The sequence below is a fragment of the Amblyomma americanum genome, chromosome 11 (genome assembly GCF_052857255.1).
Source record: "Amblyomma americanum isolate KBUSLIRL-KWMA chromosome 11, ASM5285725v1, whole genome shotgun sequence".
Classification (NCBI taxonomy): Eukaryota; Metazoa; Arthropoda; class Arachnida; order Ixodida; family Ixodidae; genus Amblyomma; species Amblyomma americanum.
This window is the reverse complement of record NC_135507.1, coordinates 25,492,237-25,512,719: the sequence shown is the minus strand read 5'-3', so window position 1 is coordinate 25,512,719 and position 20,483 is coordinate 25,492,237. Positions and strand designations below refer to the sequence as shown.

Sequence of the window (20,483 nt, the reverse complement as noted above, 5' to 3'; positions counted from 1 at the left end):
CCTTCTGAATTTCGAGCTTGAACACGCACACCATGGCGATGCCGAAGCGCAGCCTACTAGACCTTGGTGCAGGTCGCCTAGGAACGGAAAAAAGTGCCACGTGACCACGAAAAGAGGTCATTATTTGGGGGGGGGGGGGGGGCGCTCGTACGGGAAGTAGGTAGGGAAGGGGGGGGGGGGAGCGCAGTGTGCAGGGATATCGGGGTTTGGAGAGGGGGGCAGGAAAGGAGGCAAGGAAAAGGTAGTCGGGCGCATACCGGTCTGACCCTTGGGATGCGGGAGCCCGTTTCGGCGCGTGGAGCGATGCTGGCGGTGCGCTTGCGCCGGCTAGGTTGCCATCAGCCGGAGAAGGCTATTGGACAGACGGATATGCCGGGCGCGCCAATCGGCATGCTGGGACCATCCGCCTCGCTCGCAAGCGCCAAAGTGATCGTACAACACCTTTCCGCCTCACGTCCGCCTGGCGGCCGAAAACTGGCGGACCGCTCGCGAAGCGGACGAGGCGGAAGGCGCTCCGAAACGATCGTACAACGGCCCTTACTGTGGCCGGGTGCACCGGAGCGGCTCCGTCCAGAATCACGTGACGCCCGCTCCGGCTCTCATTGGCCCCCTGTCGCTGCCCTCTCCCGGCATCGGCGTCGGCGTTTCTTTCTGTTCCGCCAGAACCCGATGATTTTCCAAAAAAGTCCTCTCCGGCGGCAAAAAAAAAAAAACGCACCGCTGCCGACGACGCCGACGAATCGACCGGAAAAACGCTCCATGCGGGCCGCGCTTCATACGCTTTTACTGCGTCAGCTGTCTCAAGGACCGGGTAGATGGCGTCTCCGTCGATGTGCGTCCTAACCGTAGACTACTGCGTCCATCTTTCATCTGTAGGCAATGTCTGCAAAGACGGGCCCGAGGCAGAAGTGACGCTTACATGTCGCGGACTAGGCGTCCTCGAGAATGTGACACTTGCGGCCATATACGTGGGCGCGGCGATTCGAACAATGAAAACAGGAGGTCTTTTCGCGCTAAAAAACTGCACATCGATTCGGCAAACTCTATTAAGCTCTCAGTAACCTTGTCAGGCTTTAAAAAGCTATTTCTAATGTTTTCTTCATAACGAATTTCCATTAATTAATATTAATGAAAATTTAAGACTCGATTATCTCGTTAATATTTTTCGTATAGTGCTTCTATTTTGTTTTATGTCTCTCAATAATTCCGCACAGTATACCTTTCGGTTATTATGGAATGTAGTTTATGGAAGAAATTGAACCTTTTCTCAGGAAATACGCACCAATTGGCCCAGCAAGCTGTGCTTCTTCAAATATATGATAATTTTATGCAGCCAAATATTTCTACGTCGCTTTCCTGCTATTCTGTAATTACACTTTCTACATTTATTAAACACTCGGACCTATTCCTGTGTAATAACTCCCCCACCCCCTCTTGGCACCATATTCTCCTTTTTCCTTCTTCCTTAAAAGGGAACCACCTTCCGAACGATCCTCGTGGTTGTCACCCACCTGTTAAGGTTTCCTACGCTTTCCCCATACCCACAACTTCCACGCTAACTAGCCTTCGATTGGTTTCCGTGGTAACCACCCACCGGTGGAGACTTCTGACGATCTCGCCATACCCTCCTCCTTCCACGGTAACCACCCGCCGAGTGGTTCCTGTGGCAATGCGCTGCCGCTTACGCCGACTTCTACTACTACTCTTACTATACTATCACTGGTTTTCCTCCACACCATCTTGTTTTTCTGAAGGCCCCCCTTCATTTGTAACGCTTTTTTTAAACTGATATCTACCAAAAAACGGGTACAGATTCTCCTCTGCCCTAGGCACACCGTAGACCCCTAGAAATTTAGACCTCCCCCGCATCCCCCCCCCCCTAGTTTCAATTCCTGCGAAAACCCCTGACTACTACTACTACTACTACTACTACTACTACTACTACTACTACTACTACTACTACTACTACTACTACTACTGTACCACTATTACTACTTCTACTGTACCTACTACTCCAAAGCCAGGAACGGGCGCCTAATTGTTGCCTCTGTAAGATATAAAGACCAACTGTATCGAAGAACGCCAGAGCTCTGTCTCTCATAATGAATAAACAGCGCAAAAGACGAGGACGAAGAGTAACCAGGACGAGGCTACAGCTGTAAAAAAACACCAAATCAGGATTTCTGGACATATTCTGTGAAGACACACAAGCCTGGGGAACCTTTCAGAGCGATAATTTCTGAGTAGGGTTCATGGCAAAAAATCGTCTAAGCTACTTAAAAAAAAAAACGCTTGTCCTGTTTAATCTTTGTTCTCGTCTTTAGCGCTGTTTATTCATTATGTCACCGTACGAACTAGCCCAGATGTATCTTCTCTGTCTCTCCACGAACACAGTAACATCAACACTTAGCTTTACTTCGCATCCGGGCTGTGGACGAGGTCTATAGGCGATCGTTCGGATATATTTAAGGAGCGCTTCGGTAGCCTGTCGGGGGAGTGAGCGATTCTACGCACTACGTCAAACCTGCAGCAAGGGACAACGGGGCCGCCGAAACACCCTCTTCGGGGTCACCTCAACAGGTCACCGGAGATGGAGTGAAAGGGAAGCAGGGGTAGATATGCGGAAAGGAGGTCCGGTAGGAAGGGATAAAGCTGTGGCGAAAAGTGGGGGAGTGGACCAGAGAAAGGCAGCATTCAGGGCAAAAGTAAGCGAGAAGTTCTAGGCAACAATCACAAAAGCGAGGCCATTGGGGAAGAAGGGAGAGCAGATAGACGAGGATAAAAGGACAATATAAGGGAAGAGGACGGGAATATGAGTAGCAGCGGCGCTAAATATAGCGCTCTGTGCGGTGACCGCATCTCCAGGTCAAGTGGAGAGGAGACACAGGTAAGAGGGAGGAGAGAGCGAACGCCGACGCTGAGGGCGACTCGCGGGAAGCGGGGCAAGAGGGAACGCGTGCGCGGGAAAAAAGGGATGAAAAAGGCGCAGCCTATATATAGCCATCGTTTCGGTTTGACCGGGCAAGTTGATCACCGCTTCCTCCCTTCATTTCCGAGTGTGAATAGGGAGGTAGAAAGGGAACCGCAGAGCGAAAGGGAGGGGTGGCGTCTGGGGTTGTACAGAATGGGGAGGATTTTTTTCCCCCGCGATCCTTTACACCGCACGCTGCGTTGCTCAACGATCGCGCCCACGCGGGTCAATGAGCGGCACTCCCACTACTGCACCGCCTCCGCGCACATCCGGGCATCCACTCGTATAACACACAACAAACACGCCCGGTGCGCGCAAGCACGTATAGGCGCAGGGGAATTCGGGATGCCGGGGAATTCGGGACGCCATCACCTGAGCCCGTCGGCTCGGATGATGCTATTTATAAAGCTGTCATGGCTACGGCAGCGACGTCGGTGTCCGCTCGGAGAGACAGGCTCCCAAATTGACATGGACGCGGATTGGGCACCGCGCGGCTGCTATCGCTGGGTGGTCGGTCACACGTGGATGGCCCTCTCAGGGCCGAGGAAGAGATGTGATATCTATGGCTTCGATATGTCGGCAGAATATAAGAGAAAAGGGTGGTGGGAAAAGTGGGAAGATCTGGGCATAATAAAGGAGGAGATATTGGGAAATTGGGAGCAGGAAGGCATACGGGGAAGAACCTGATACGGGCGCGAATGGAGCCAGCTCTGATTGGTCTATAAGGGTTGGATTTCATACAGCGCTGGATAGAAGAGAAGGCTGCTTTTGAAGAGCTCTTCGCCGAAAGGCGCTACTTTACTTTCGTTCCAAAAGCACAATACCGGAACGTGGGGAAGAGAAACACACGTGCCATGCTAGTGGTATAATAATACTGAAGCTCGTGGGATTCACAGCTACCGGCGAAAAACAGAAGTGTCGTTGGGGAAAAAGACGCTCAGCTGTCTCTAAATGGTTACTGTACCTATACTCTCAAGCACCGCTTCACTGTCGAGGGGAGCTGGCAAAACAACAAAAATCAATAAAAGCTGCAATAGTAAAGAACGTGGTGGAGTTGAAAAGAAAACGACTAACACGCGCTAGGAAGACTTAGAATATAGGCATAAGGGGACAGGAAATCATGTAACGAAAACAACTGAGGTAAAAAAACACAGGAACACCGAATTCCATTAAATGGGGGGGGGGGGGGGGCTCGTTCGTCGAGGCACCATATGGATGCCTAAACCGCGCCCTACCTTGCACACATATATACAGCGAGGAGTGCTCGCCTTCTTTCTCGTCAGTCATTTCTCCGGCGCTGTGCACAAATGATAGTCCAAAAATTATTTTGCGTGCTCCTTGTAAGTGCCCCCTATATAAACGTGATTGCGTGTCCTGCAAGTCAAAAACACGTCCGGTAAGTGAATGATGTCATAATGCAGTAAACATCCTCACAAGCAAGTAGCCAGGAATTTTTTTTTTTCGTGAGGGTCCAAGGTAATTTCTTCTAGCTGGCTTTGGGCGGATTGCTGGTAGTTTGATGAGCACTTCCAAGTGAAAAAAAAGGGTGGAGGTGAACCTGACTTCGGTGCTCGGGGGGGGGGAGGGGTGGCTACCATCGACGTGGCTCGGTGTGGGTGGCTGCAGCTAGAAACTATGCCGTCGAGCAGCCGTTCCAGGGGAAAGTTCCCGGATTTCCGTCATCGTTCACTTTTCTTTGGTGCGCTACAATTCGGTTGTAACATGAATTTAGCCTCATTGTCTTTAGATTAGTGCTTCTTTGCGCTCAGAAGACAAGAACGTAGGGTACGTTGTGCATATAGACCTCCTGCATGTTTGTAAACAAACAAGGTGGCGCTGCAGTCGCTAGCGAGCTCGTGGTAGGCAAAAGGTCGGGGAGTGGCGTCGCGGATAGGCGTTGAGTACGGGTTTTCAAGGCTTGTAGGCGCGTTTCCAGTTTCTGCGAATCATAGCAATGGTCGATGCTTCCAACTTAGTAATTTGTTGAAGTACACGAGCTCGTGTTGGCCAAGTGCGGCCTATAAAGAGAAATTGTTTGCCACTGTATTGTATATATGGTTAGTAGTAAACATGTAGAAAGCGTTCCTGCCGTTTATTTATGCGCTAGGCATTGAATAAAACAAGTTTTGACACTCTGCACTAGCCGGAATGATTTTACTTCGGGACAATAGTGAGGGGAAGTGCTGGTCTTGTTTCGTCAGAGCAGACATGCGCTCATCGTCTGCTGACATACGTACGTGTCGCGCTGTGCGAAAAGTGGGGACAGCGTCGTGTCCCTGATCTCCTGTCTCGCTTAGCGCTGTTTTTAGCCGCATGACCACGCACCAGCCAGGCCGACTTGTCCTCTTGTTAAGCTGGTCGATTTGGTGAGAATTTTTTATTTCTAGAATTATTTTCTCTCCTAGCCCTGAAGTGTAGTTTCGTGACGAAAAATTATAGCAAAATATTGAGTACAAATTTATAAATTACGCTTTTTAGAATTGTGGTCGTCAAAAATGGTGAGGTAATTTCTTTGATTTCAGTGCCGCATTTCTTTGATCAATGCGAATGCGAAAATGCCATAAACAAGGGAATAAACTTTAAGGTTCGTTTTGTGACCTCTCACATTTTCTGCGACTGGACCACTCACCTTCGTAATTCGCATGAAAATCAAATGATTCCATTTGTCGCAAACTATTCCTGAGACGTTGAGCAGCGTAATAATTCTCTCGATTTTTTTCCCTACACGTGCAGTACTGTGTTAGTTATTTCTTGTAAGAAACGTTTTCATGTAACTATGCATGCATAAGTACTGATCATATAGAAAAAGAACTAATCGCGTCATCGTACAGAACAGGGCTTTATGTACATGCTGGCATAAAAAAACTGCGCACTATCTACTCAATTATTTGAGACCTTGGGGGGACTTGACGACGGTGTTAATTATAATTACCCAGAACTGCACCAGGTATAACTATAAATAAAAGGAATTACTGAAAATAGCGTAGGAATTTCATATTTGCACCGAGTTTAGTTACATATCGCATGCATGAATAACGAAAACACTTTTCATTGCCGCGTCCCCTCTCAATCTCTCCACGTGTCTGTTAGTAGCACGCCTGCGGCTGCTTCTTTCCAAACAAGCTTCGCGATCATGTACTACCTCATGAAACATGACACATGCATGATGCAATGAAAAAGCATATGGCGTTTACCACACTTAAGATACGCTATTCTAAGCACACCAACGCGACCGCGCAAGATTGACACAACTTACCAGACTTCTTTCTACTCGATTGAAATAATTACGTCGTCATATCAAGAAACAGTTTCAAGGAAATATTAAATGTCATAAAACGCGCCATTAAAACATTTTGTGCTATTAACAAAAAAACGCATTCCTTGGGGGCGAGTGAACCTGTCGGTGCCCCGTGCACTCCGGCTCAAGGTGATAAGTACGTGTTCAGCTGCATGTCTTTTTTTTTTCCTTGAGCAATTATCAGCCTACTATCCTGAAGTTCAGGTGAATGAACGCAGTAACTTGCATGCTATTAAGTGCATTGAGTGGCAGTGCCTATCGACTCCCAGACTTCGCGCTTTACTACCTTGGCCCAATGCCTGTTAGCCAGTTTCCGAATGCGGCATTTATGCGCGAGAAACCTATCGAGGCTAATTTAATATTTTTATGCTACTACGCGGATCCAGCAGTGACGCAGCTGGTCAATACATGCTGCTTCTGCAGTGAATAATAATTGGTTTTTTGGGTAAAGGAAATGGCGCAGTATCTGTCTCATATATCGTTGGACACCCGAACCGCGCCGTAAGGGAAGGGATAAAGGAGGGAGTGAAAGAAGAAAGGAAGAGGAGGTGCCGTAGTGGAGGGCTCCGGAATAATTTCGACCACCTGGGGATCTTTAACGTGCACTGACATCGCACAGCACACGGGCGCCTTAGCGTTTTTCCTCCATAAAAACGCAGCCGCCGTGGTCGGGTTCGAACCCGGGAACTCCAGATCAGTAGTCGAGCGCCCTAACCACTGAGCCACCGCGGTGACAGGCTTGAAGCAGCCGCCGGCAGCTGCGGTAGGCACGGGCAAGCGGAACCTGTTTTGCCTACCATGCGAAAGTCGCTGCTAACATCAGCGCCACCGCATCTTCGTGACGTCGCGGGGTGAAGGAGGTCCATAGACATTGACCGCGGGAGACGAGGACTTGCACGGCACTGCTTTCCCTAGGTTTTCCTGAAATGACGGGGTTCTGAAAGCGGCACGCACCTTTCTAGGGTTCAGGTTTCTAATTCCTTTGTATAACAGCAAATACCACACGAGAGCAACGCACACACACAAAAAAAATACGACCAAAAGATGAAACATGCGGTTACATGATTTGAAAAGCATAGTAGGCTCCAACCTACAAATTGTATTGTTTTCTGCTTTTCACGCGCCCATTCATGGTTTGCTGCATTCCTGTTGTATTGGAACGGTATCTTTCTTTTAATTATATATAATACAACGATGTTACTATTCCTTCACTTTTCGTTTGTTAACCTGCGCTAAAAACACTTTAAAATCCTTTATTAGCAACAGAAGACCGTATAAAATTACTGTATTGCTGTTACAGTTGGTTGTCACCGGTTCCCTGATCTCGTCAAGCTGTTCTTACAGCTTTTTGTCAAGGAGTCTGTCAGCACTGCGAACGTTGCAATAAATGAAACTTAAAAATGAAACTCAAAATGAAATGAAATGCAAAGTCCCGTCCAAGAGCATTCCTTTAGAAAAGCGTTAGTGATTCGAGTACCCCCGCTGACCTTTACGTGTACGTGTCGAATGCCCTCGTTAAACTGACGCGCAGTTGGACCGTACATAGATCTGAATGGTCCAAAGAGACAGAGGCACATTAAAGATGTCTCCCTCTCTCTGGACTGCGCCGATAAAAAGACACAACGTAACAGGAGAAATGGGGGGGGGGGGGGGATGCAAGACACCGGTGCGAAACGCCGCTCCAGCAAGCCAACTTGTTTTGCGTGTCCCGGCCCTCTCGCCAACAAGGGTCGTCGTCTGTCTCAGCTTTTTACGACGTTTGTTTCGCTACATATGCGTCGGTACTTGTGCTTCGCACGTGAGTGGCGTGAACGTCACACTAAGTAATCGCTAGGGTTGTCTTTCCTCCGCTTCCTCGGCTCAAATGGATAACATTTTCTTTGGACAGCGCGAGCGAACGGGGAGGAGTTTCAGGTTACAACGTGCGACTTAGAGGCCGTTATTTTGTCTCCGGGGGAAAAAGGCTCTTACGAGGCTGTCACCCTAGACTAAACAAGCGCGACGAGCAATAAAAGCCGCTCCGAATCAGCTTAAACCGGGGAAGAAACGGGACAATCTGGGTCGCCGGGTCGAGCTATTTTAGGGAAGCAGACAAGAGGAGGGAACGGCGGTGTGGGAAAAATAAAAAGAGAACGAAGAGCTGCGTAGGGAGGCGCATCCCAACGTCGGCACCGCCGCCTCCCGTCAGCTGCATACGAAGGAAATTTGGGAAGGAGGCGCGGGAGAACACAAGGGATATTGGGAAAGCGAACGCGGACTAGGGAGTCAGCGTCGCTCCCAGCGCACTCGCGCGCTAGTCTTCGCATTCTATTACTGCAAGGGCATCGCGGTGCAGAGGGTGATGGCGCTGCATAATAATAATAATAATAATAATAATAATTGGTTTTTAAGGGAAAGGAAATGGCGCAGTATCTGTCTCATATATCGTTGGGCACCTGAACCGCGCCGTAAGGGAAGGGAAAAAGGAGGGAGTGAAAGAAGAAAGGAAGAAGAGGTGCCGTAGTGGAGGGCTCCGGAATAATTTCGACCACCTGGGGATCTTTTACGTGCACTGACATCGCACAGCACACGGGCGCCTTAGCGTTTTTCCTCCATAAAAACGCAGCCGCGGTGGCTCAGTGGTTAGGGTGCTCGACTCCCATACACACGTACTCATTTTTAGAGTGTATACCGAGGATGCCGTGTGAGACAGGTTGCATTTAAAGGAAAAATGGGTTACAAATGGAACGAATAAAGCCCATTTACTGGTATTGCCTGCACGCGTCAGGCTTGTGTGTGCGACTGCTTCGATGCCGCCTGCCACCGAAATGCTTTGATGAAGCCGTTAATGGCAGACATACTTTGATACTGAGATTACGATCAGAGCAGCAACGCAAACTGGCATTCGGAGAAAACAGGCTTCATGTAATGCTGACGAGAACCTGCTAGAAAGTGCAATGATGATTCATGCGCACAAACGATTGCCCTCGAGGATGGGTGAAGGAAATGAAAAAGTGAGCAAAAACATTCATGCGGCTGAGAAGCTGTCGAATTTTCTTCGGTTGATCATTTAACAGAGAAATTAAGTATGAGACCTTCGTGCGGATGCTTCTATAAATACCACTTTCATACTTACACTAACTACTCGGAAGCTATGTGATATGTGTCCCCTGCTGCACTCAACAATGCGAAAGAACCAGAATAACAGAAAGTAGGTAAATGTGTGCCGTGCGTACCCTATCTCCGGTTGTGAGCAAATGTTCCCACAATTACATACTCGATGCCACAATCCCACGCAAGTGTGGACACGCGTGTGTGGGGGGTAACGCACACTACTGCACGCAACTACTGACGAAAGCTGCAGGCAAAGAAGCAGTGGTTCCCCGGCTAGAAGCGACTGGGGAAAAGACAATAGCGAGGGAGACCGCGGGTGGGTGAGGTGTAGATGTTGCGGAGCTAATGCGGCGATAGCTTCCGGGACACGGCGCCTGGGGTAGGAACCGGAAAAAGGAAGAGGAAGCGGCTAGCGCAGGGTGCTTACCGGCGCCTATATTTAGAAGCGCCGGGCCGCTAGGTCACCGAGTGGAGAGGAGGAATACCGCGACGCAAAGCGGGTAGAGAAAAAGAGAGGCTGACTGAGCAACGGGAGACGCCGAGGGAAACTGGGAGTCGGCGCAACAGGGAAATCGGGAAGAAGGAGCGGGGAAAACAAACGTTATAGGGACGTACACCACTGTCGCACAATGAAAGAAACAGTGCACCTATTTTGCACCGGATTCCCAAATTTCCAGGCTTGCGTCGATTTCGAGAAACAGAGCAATAAATGTGGCTTGACGAAACGGCAGCAAAAGAGGCAGATTGGAAAAACTAAATCAAGAGAACGGAGACGTTTTAGCACAGTCGTATACCGGTTTAGCGGAGGACTCCGATGAGTGGGGAGGGCGGGTCCTGCCGGGGCCACATCGCGTGCGCAGAAGACGTCCGGTAAAACGGTATACACATCTGCGCTAAAACATCTCCGGCATGCCAAAAGCCTCCAATAATGATCTCCCTGGCTTTCGGGCTAAAGGTCTCCCCCTTCCATCCCTTTCCCTCTCGCATCTCCTTTCATCCGCTGCTCCCCTTAGAAAATAGCCGGACACGCGTGGAGCAGTTTTATCCGACGATCATTTTAATGAGCATCGTTTGTCGATATTTCCTCTTTACAGAGAATTCGTCCTTCTGAAAAGTAACGACTACGCTAAACCCTCTAAAACCGAAAGGAGTAAAAAGGGGAGTAAGCTGTCCCTATAATGCACTCCCTTTGCGCGCTAAAGGACAGCTTATACTCCCTTTTTACTCCCACATAGGCGTATTCGTGTTTAGAGTGTATAGCTTCGTTCGCACATGCCAGCCGAGGCAGCTCAACGAAAAGATAACCAAGCGTATACGCAACACCCTGGCGGCATACCATTTACATCGTCGACGCACGAAGCTGAACATCTCTCTCTACCTTTTTTTTTTTGTAATACTTCGTCTAACACCGCACTCAACCCCCCCACCTCCCTACCAATTTATTTTCGGACTTGCAGCGCAAGCTTGGCGAATCCCGGCATTCATTAGCGCAGCTGCATGCCGCCCAATCTCTGGGCGCCTACGCACTATACAGAGCCCGCGTAGGTTAACGAAGGCGGATGCTCCCCTTTCGTCCACATACATAGGGGCGAGCAGAGCTCGACAAACAAGCGTGCAGGCTGGGAAGCAATTAAGAGCACCACTAGCGCGCGCGCACAGCGATCTCCTCACATCTCTCCCCCAGTATAGGGAAAAAAGGAAGGAGACAGGATGGCGAACGTGAAGGTAGAGCGCCCGATCCTTCCTTTTTCAAAAGCGGAGCCTAGAATGCCGTAGCGAAGGCAATGCGGCCCCTTCGAGGAATAAGGGATTAGCGCTTGTCTTAGCGAAGTCTTTCGAGCGCCCTCCTCCTCAAGCTCGGGGATTAATAGTTCCCCCTTGGGGATGTGGGGACGGCGACCCTCGAAGGCAAAGCCCAAAGCCCCAAGGTAAAAGCGGGAAGGAGTTGGGGGAGTGGAGGAATCTCGGGTGACGATGCAAATATAACGAATCGTGCGCTCGCCTACGCCCCGAATAAACTACGGGTGTAAAGCGGAACACGCGCGCGGAAATCCGGAAGAGGCGAGAGAAACTATAGTTCCGGTTTTGAAGGGGACGGGTTCACAGGCGAGCGGCGCGAGGAGATCGCATTTCGGGAACGTTCTCTGGATAAGGTCCAGCACTGTCTGCCTATGGACGGGGTTGAAACGTGACTGACATTTCAATCGTTCGCTCATTATTTCACTCTCCCATTCGTTAATTAATGAATGCGTTCACTCTACCACTCTCTTCCTCACTCTTTCACTACCTCTCTCACTCGTTCCTTTCTTTGCTAGCTAGTTCATTCATTCGTTCCCTCATTCCCTCTCTACTTCATTTTTTCATTCAAGCAACACCTAGAGCCCTCAGTCGATTATTACGGTAGGAGGGAGAAAAAAAAAATTAAGCACAGTATCAGTGGGCTGCTACCACGAAGCATTTTGTGATACTCGCACTCTCAATCCGTGCCCGTTTCATGTAGTTATGTCGAGTGCTTTGATTTCATTTGGTTGGTTACCCTGGCGCACCTGCTTTCACACAGTAATTTTTTGAGATCTACGTACTGTACATATAGATCATAAAACGTTGCGAATAAGCAAACTTAAAAACAGCTGCAAACTAATTCTAATATGACGTACTCCGAGGACATCGGGGATTGAATATTGTAACTTGGTGGTGACTACGCAGTGGATGATGGACGAACTGGCTGAAGTGGTTCCTAAATTAACTCTTTGTTGGGCTCACTTGCGCCCGCAAACGACTGAATAAATCGGCGGTGGTGATAGCAAAGAGCGTACTGGGTGGTCGTCCAGGGACAAAATCACCACTTCTCATGGCCCCGGTCAATTTAAAGCTGACAAAATTTCGAAATAAACCACGAAAAAACAACCACAAGAAACCTTAACCAACTTAGAAGCGGTTGTTCGTGGCTGTGATCATTCGAAATAAACCTGGTCGCATCTCGCGTCACAAAAACCAAAGTGATAAAGCCGGGTGCCGGCAGATTTGAGCATGAAACAAACAGTCAATGCTTCGCCGCAATATGATTTTTACTATTCACAAAATGTTGCATGGATAGGCGGAGTTCCCATCACTTGTGGATTCGCTACATCTATAAACATTGCAGCAGTAGGTATGCACACTTCCGCGACAATGCTGCCTCCACCTACTGATATTCTTCCCTGAAAAACGAGGAGTATGGCACCTGCAATCGCCAAGCACCTTGCCAACGCACGATATGCACGAAAGGCTGTAGACAAAGGCCATGAGAGACAGTGCAAAGATATCCAGAATCACCTCCGTTTTAGGCACCTTTCTCAAAGACTGACCGTTTCCAATACATCAGCCCTTACACGTGCAAATATTTGCTGGACTGGTCTTGCTAACAACACCGTTGATATCTGTGATCCCGCTACTTTAGAAGAAAAATGTGCCAGGACAAGAATTGGTAGTTTTTTCTTAACTGAAAAATTAAAGAGAAAGAAGAACAGCTCTCATTCTTATGTGTTTCATTCTTTTCGTTATGTCATTTAGGTACCAAATAATGGTGTTGAATTTGTATTCTACAAAGTCCACAAGCCCTCTGTTTGCGTGGGTAGGCCGCATTTACTTTTGACTGCTATGTAATAAATAAACGTTAATATTATTATTACTCCAGCGGGGAGCTGTGCAATACATTGACAAACAAGTAAACATCTAAGGCTCTCCCTCCAGACCAGAGTGAGACAGCACAAGCGGTTTTCCCTGCAGCACTCCGGACTGGTGCGGCACGGTCGTAGTACGAGCAGCCCGGGCAACAGGCTCCTACGCTGGAGCGGGCTGCCGGAGGATGCGGAGCACGCCAGCCAGAAAAAAAAAAAAAAAAGCGCCTTGTCCGCTCCCGCAGCCAACGGCGCGAGCAGCGACGCAGGACGGTGGCGCCACCCCTCGAGCTCTGAAGAGACTACTGCGCCCCCGTCCCTACTGCTGCCTTAAAACCGTGCAGTGCTCTCGACAATGGCGCTGTTGTCGGTTGGACGAGGAGGGGGACAATTTTCACGGAGTTGTCCGCACGTAAAAAGACCGTTATGGTATCTCCGGGGAATAAAAGAGTTGGCAAAGTCAACTGCAGTTGGTTACACAAGACAGCGAAGGAACCGGCTTCTACGAAGCGTCTCCAGATATGCCAAAACGGCCAAGAGTTCTGTGCGCTCGCGGCTACCGACCAGCTTGCACCAGGCTCAGCAATGTTGCACAGTTTAGAGTGAGAGTGTACAGGGCAAGGGAAAGAAGCAGCACTGGGCGCGGTTCGGGAGTCCACCGAGATATGTGAGACAGTTACTGCGTCATTTCCTTTATTCAAAAACCAATTTTTATGCCGCCATTGGCCCGCAGTATATTACATGACCACTTTGTCTCCCACTGTCTCAGCCCAGTAGTGCAGGGGGGGAGGTTTGGAGGAGGGTCATCACCCTTCTACAGTGAACGTGGCATATCCGTCGTGACCTTCAAAGTAGGGACGGGTATTCGTCGTGGGGTGGCGCGAAGGTGAAAAGACGAAGGCAGGGGGAGGGGGGTTGTCCAATAAATAAAACTAAAACTAACAATTAAAATGCAGTCGCCACAGCTTCACATACTACCTCACCAACGAGGTGGCCTAATATGTGCTTTTTTATCATGCAAACAAGCTTGTCAAGGTCTTACGGAAACGCTCGGAAAAGTTTCGGTCTTGGGAGAGCAATTCTGGGGCTGTGGCCGCTCTTCCCTACCCCTGGCACCGTCATTACTGCACTGAAATTTAAACGGAGTACCATATACAGCAGTGTATTCAGGGATCGCAGGTTCTGTCGTTAGCAAGGACAATGACGCGCTCTTAACAGGCACTGCTGCCCGTACAGGTTGAAATCACATGAAGACAATGATTATTCGATAAGCTATTTTCTCTCTCCCTCTATTTTCACTGTGTTTTTTTTGTACATGCCTGATTTCTTGATGCAAAAGAATAAACGGACTCTTTCTTGAGTGTGAACTAAGTGTTCCCATTTTTGTTCTTCGCTGCAGTAGTACCTTGTTCAGTGAGTGCGCATGCGCGCCAGAGCTCGCCCTAGTGCGTTTTCCTAACATGTCTTAACAGCAGACATCGCATGTGACTGCGTCCCAGTCAATGTCGGGCGCCAGGCTGAGCTTAGTTGTTTGACTACCAAACATGACATCCCAAAAAGGCCACCGCCAGCCATCCACAGGGGTGTTGAATCCGCCTTTTTCACATGAGCGCTCCTCCAGATTGGAGCTCGCATGCGCAGTTCCTGCTGGTGGCAGGTGCAAGCGACAGATGGCGTCAGCTGTCAAGTGCGCACTTGCCATTTCGTATTCGTAGTCGGCGCCTAGCTAGCAGAAGCGGATCGCGCCTGCGTCGCCCACGTGTCTTCGTTTTGAAACAGTTTTCTGTGTAGCTGACGCACTTTCGCGAACACCTCAAAGGCATCACATGTTATGAAAAAAAAAGCTGCTTCATATTATCCGGAAGCCAGCGCAGGCTCTCCGCGCTTCTTCATGGCACGGCGCTTCTTCATGACAGGGCTCCTGATGTCACAACCGGTAGAGAAAAGACAACTCAAACTCACCCTTCTCTTTCTTGCGGCCCCTGTTCTTGAATATGTTCATGGTGAACGCTGGGCGGGGACCGGCGCGGGCCTGCACACAGGAGACAGAGCGGACAGTTCAATGAACGGATGTGCCAACGAATCACTCAGGCTGAGCAATGCTGGCTATAACGGTGCAGAGATCGTTATCGTTATTTAACGAACCAAGCAGAATTCGCGGTTAGCGAGTAAACTCACGAACGGAAGGGAGCGGTCGATTGTGGGGCGTGCCGCACCCGTAGCGTGAACGTAAATGTTTAAACAAGCATTTAAACTATAATGTTACTAAATAATAGTAAAGTGGAGATAAAGAAGTGGCGTGAAAGGGCAGGATACGCAAAGTCGATGCAGCTCTCTTTTCTCTTCGTAGTATTTCAGCTCTGGTCTTTCTTCCAGGTTTGTCCCTACACTGAATAGTACTCTTACTTCAAATCTTGGCGACCTTGAGTATTTTGTGCTTCTTCATGAACATATTTCTGTTATTTAAAATTGTCACAAATTCCTCTCTTAGTGTGTATCGTGCGCCCCCCTTTTGCAAACACCCTTTCTACAGGGCCTTTAGGGCTGTTTTAAAAGTAAACAGAGCCAAAAATACTCACAGATGTGCACTCATTTTCATTCAGCCAATCAGTGTATCTCGCGGTAGTGTCCACTACCTCGATACTCCTCATATCAGTACGTAAAAGGTAAAATCCGCGGGCGGAAGTTAAAGAGATGAAAACTGTCATTACAGACAAAAAAAAAAGAAATGCCCAAAGAGCGGGAACTCTTTGCACAAGGGGCGTGGAGTATTCCCATGACGTCACCGGCGCCAATTTGTTATCGGGCGCGTAGCTTCAACCGTGCAGGCGAGAGCAGGAGGCGATTATCCCTTTGATCACGCGCATGGCCTTTCGCAGCGCTCCCCCCAAAACAAAATGGCGGCCACTGTGACGTCGGTCAGTACTTATGCTATCGAGAAATAACTATATCTCCGCCTAGGCGACGGCTTAAGGTCGCGACTCGACGTTCTCTTCATCCTCATTTCACTCTCGTCCTTATTTATTCATACAAGCGGTACAGGGCTCACACAAGGCGCAACTGATAATCGTCGCTGTCTTTCTAATATAAAAAAGCAAAATTAAAAAGCACAGGACAACAGCTGAACGAGTACTCCGGCGTGTTCGTAAAGCGTCTTTCGCATGCCACGTGTTTCCAAGGAGTTGGAGCAGCTGTTGTCTCATAAAACGAATGCACTCGCGCTCAGTATGACGTACGACGCTCAGTAGGACCGTCTTAAAGACGGTTTCAGTGTGGTTTGTCCTTCATAGCCAGCCGCTGTGGCTCAGTGGTTAGCGCGCTCGACCACTGATCCGGAGTTCCCGGGTTCGAACCCCACCGCGGCGGCTGCGTTTTTATGGAGGAAAAACGCTAAGGCGCCCGTGCGCTGTGCGATGTCAGTGGTCGAAATTATTCCGGAGCCCTCCACCACGGCACCTCTTTCTTCCTTTCTTCTTTCACTCCCTCCTTTATCCCTTCCCTTACGGCGCGGTTCAGGTGTCCAACGATATACGAGACAGATACTGCGCCATTTCCTTTCGTCAAAAACCAATTATTATTATTCTTCATAGCCAACCGATGCGCCGCAATAAGCTATACTCGCGGTAGACTTCCTGTGACACTGGAGCAGGGGCTAGACAGGAAAAGGAAGGAGGCGGGCTTTTGTCCCCGTGACGTGGGGAGTGGGCTACCTCAACCCTAGCGACCCAGCACAGTATCTCCAACTTCTCCTTTCACCCCTCCACGCCCCTATCCCGAACAATGGACAACCTATTCCCCACGGCATGGCGACAAAGGCCAGTCTCCTTCCCTTTCCTGCATAGTCTCTGCTGCATGGCCACAGAAAGTTGGCCGCGAGAATAGACGTGTAACTTGTCACCGCCAGCAAGCTGTTTGTGCATTGTGAAGGGGGCTCCAATCACGTCAAGCGTGTTCAATATAATGGTCAGCGCGACTGTACACGAGCTAGTCCGCATAGCATCCGTTTAAAGCGGCGTCTGCTTGCTAACTACGCCTTGATGCAGAATTTGCAGGGCACTGATATACTATTCCCAAAATGCATTGCTTGTGACCGGTTTGCACAGTGCATTCCATGCAACTTCGGCGATTCCCAAAATGCATTGCTTGTGACCGGTTTGCACGGTGCATTCCATGCAACTTCGGCGAAAGAAATGGCAGCAAATGCGCCTTTTCTCCTGACGATTTCTAGTTCGGGGAGGGAGTGGTCGCCCATTTAATTTATAAATCCGATCATGACGTCGAAGCGATGCTCACATGAATTTAATTTTTTTCGCCTCCCACCCCCTCACACACACGCGTGCGCGCGCGGTTTTAAGAGGTGGGGAACCAACAGTATGCATTCGTGACATGACTTCCGTTCATACAATATCAATGGCGAGCACGCATAGACGGGAGTTTTTTCGTACGACATACTACGCCGACGACGCTGGATTTACGAAACCCAGGAGAAACCTCCTCATTTAGGTTGTATTGTATTGTTTGCGTTGGAGCATGCACTCACTGAGGGTTAAGGTTATTACACCAAGCGGTCTCAGCACCACGTGCCTTACGCCATGTGCAGTATGCTAAGTGGAACGCAGCATAGCATCTTTACTTGCCGGAATGACGCACCCAATCGGGCGTTGCGCCGAAGGCACGTGACGCATAATAAACGAGGCAGGCTTGACAATGCCGCCACTCAAGAGGTCCTTCGTGCGTATGAAGACCCATGCAGAAAACCTCGGAGCAACCTGGTTATGACATACTATCTCTTCGGAAACGCGCGACGGCTGATGCTATTTTTGACGACGGAAGGAAAAGCGATGGAGCAATCGGCCGCCCGACAGCGTTCCGAACGCCGGGGAAAACCAACGGCACACCTCACATATAGAATGCGTTCCACGAATCGGTGACAAAACCGCCGCAAAATATTCTGTAACGTGTACCCGTCGCGTTGCCTCAGCAGCTGCTGCGCCGGCAGTCGCGGGTTCGGTGCTTGACGTGGCGACTGTTCTTTCATACATTTTTTTCTTAGTCCCAAAATAAATTTTGTGTTTTAATGGACCCGCCGCGGTGGCTCAGTGGTTAGGGCGCTCGACTACTGATCCGGAGTTCCCGGGTTCGAACCCGACCGCGGCGGCTGCGTTTTTATGGAGGAAAAACGCTAAGGCGCCCGTGTGCTGTGCGATGTCAGTGCACGTTAAAGATCCCCAGGTGGTCGAAATTATTCCGGAGCCCTCCACTACGGCACCTCCTCCTTCCTTTCTTCTTTCACTCCCTCCTTTATTCCTTCCTTTACGGCGCGGTTCAGGTGTCCAAAGATATATGAGACAGATACTGCGCCATTTCCTTTCCCCAAAAAACCAATTATTATTATTTTAATGGAGACGAAAGGCAAAAACGCTCGCGTTCACGCGTTGGTGCACGAGAAACAGCCCGAGATGGTCAAATTTAATCCGGTGCTTGCCATCCATTACGGCGTCCATTATCAGCCACTGTGTTGTTGTGCAGCAATGTAAATATCAATCAATCAATCAATCAAGCAATCAATCAATCAGGTAATGTTAGTCACACTCAATGAATCCTTGAACACGGCGGAGGTCTTAAATTACAATTCGAAGAATCTTGATTTAGTTTAGAAAGAATTTAAGGCAGAATTTGAAACAAGGTGAGAGTTCTGACATTTAAATTTAAATTATCTTCGATCGCTTTCTCCTTGCTTTCTTTTATCATCTTCCCGGGCTACTAGATAACAGATGTATTTAGTCTTACTCTTCATCTCCTTCTTGCCGGTTACACCGAACACAAGAAAAGCCCGAAAAGTTGTCCCAATAATTTTTTTTCTCATTTAAAAACCGGTTCACAGATTAATCCTCGAGAGAAAATTGCGTTGATGCGGCAGTCAGAAGAAAGTACCAGCCTTAACAATCGAAACAAGCGTGGAAATCACTTCGAGGGTGGCCGATTATTAATAGCCAACAACACTACGGGAATGAAATTCCCGAGAGTTTAGTTTACTGTTCCCTTATAAACAACATAATAATAATAATTGGTTTTCGGGCACAGGAAGTGGTGCAGTATGTCTCTCATATATCGTTGGACACCTGAACCGCGCCGTAAGGGAAAGGTAAAGGAGGGAGTGAAAGAAGTAAGGAAGGAAGAGGTGCCGTAGTGGCGGGCTCCGGAATAATTTCGGCCACCTGGGGATCTTTAACGTGCACTGACATCGCACAGCACACGGGCGCCTTAGCGTTTTTCCTCCATAAAGACGCACCCGAAACACGTTCGCGCATTCTGAACGGCGGACCTCCGGGGAAGCCCGTACTGAAGGACGGCTCTCGTCCGCGTTTGTCTTGCGCAGCTGCCGTCACAGGCTGCAGTGTGAGTGAAGGAGCCCCCCCGTGTATCTTCGAGAACGCAGCGGCGCTCTGCTCGAAACAAAGGGGGCCAAGATAAACAGCTCGGCAGTCAGAGACAAAGGGGACGTCGCTGCAGCCTCGTCAACGGGCACAGCGAGACGACGATACCCCCTCCCCCATCCTCCTCGCCTTCTGCTCAAGGTCACCCCCTTTCAAGACTCTTGAGTCGCGGGTACTCACGTTCGTTTCGTGGGCTGTCGAAGGAGCTTGAGCGGATACACGCTTATCTCGCGTATTCGACCGCCAGAAACAGAAAGGCCTGGAACGGACCCGCCGCGCACAGTGCGGAACGAAGCCGTGAGAAAGGTCGTGAAGGCAGGCGGGGTCCGCTACGGTTTAGTCTAAGAACGCGCTATCAATTGTATTTATTTTCTTAGAAGCACCCCTCTGCATCACGGGGGTATAATAATGAAGTCCTCTGAAGAAGGAAAAGCCGCTTCGTTTTTCAATTGAATCTGACTATAGCGAATATCCTTGGATGTTGTAGTAAATGAGGTGGTGCATGGTCAAATTTAATCCGGTGCTTGCCATCCATTACGGCGTCCACTATCAGCCACTGTGTTGTTGTGCGGCAATGTAAAGATCAATCGATCAATCAGTCAATCAATCGATCAATCAATCAGTCAATCAATAGATCAATCAATCAGTCGATGTCAGTCACAGTCAATGAATCCTTGAACACGGTAGAAAGGCTTGCAACGGACCCGCCGCCCACAGTGCGCAACGAAGCCGTGAGGATTCATTGCTTGTGACTGACATCGACTGATTGATTGATCGATTGATTGACTGACTGATTGATCGATTGATCTTTACATTGCTGCAAAACAACACAGTGGCTGATAGCGGACGCCGTAATGGATGGCAAGCACCGGATTAAATTTGACCATGCACCACCTCTTTTACTACGACATCCAAGTATATTCGCTATATAGTCAGATTCAATTAAAAAACGAAGCGGATTTTCCTTCTTCAAAGAATACCTTCCAGCCAATGGCGGCGGCTGATTGTCATGAACCACATAGTGT

The 20,483-nt window shown here is 49.1% G+C and overlaps 1 protein-coding gene across 1 annotated transcript in view; it reads right to left on the bottom strand.

Annotated features, from left to right (window-relative positions):
* LOC144109525 (uncharacterized) overlaps window positions 1-20,483 on the bottom strand; it is a 197,013-nt gene that overhangs the window by 97,624 nt on the left and 78,906 nt on the right. The window contains exon 2 of the mRNA XM_077642349.1: window positions 14,984-15,053. Coding sequence (XP_077498475.1) covers window positions 14,984-15,023 — 40 coding nt within the window. The 5' untranslated portion in view covers window positions 15,024-15,053. The remainder of the gene's footprint in view (window positions 1-14,983; window positions 15,054-20,483) is intronic.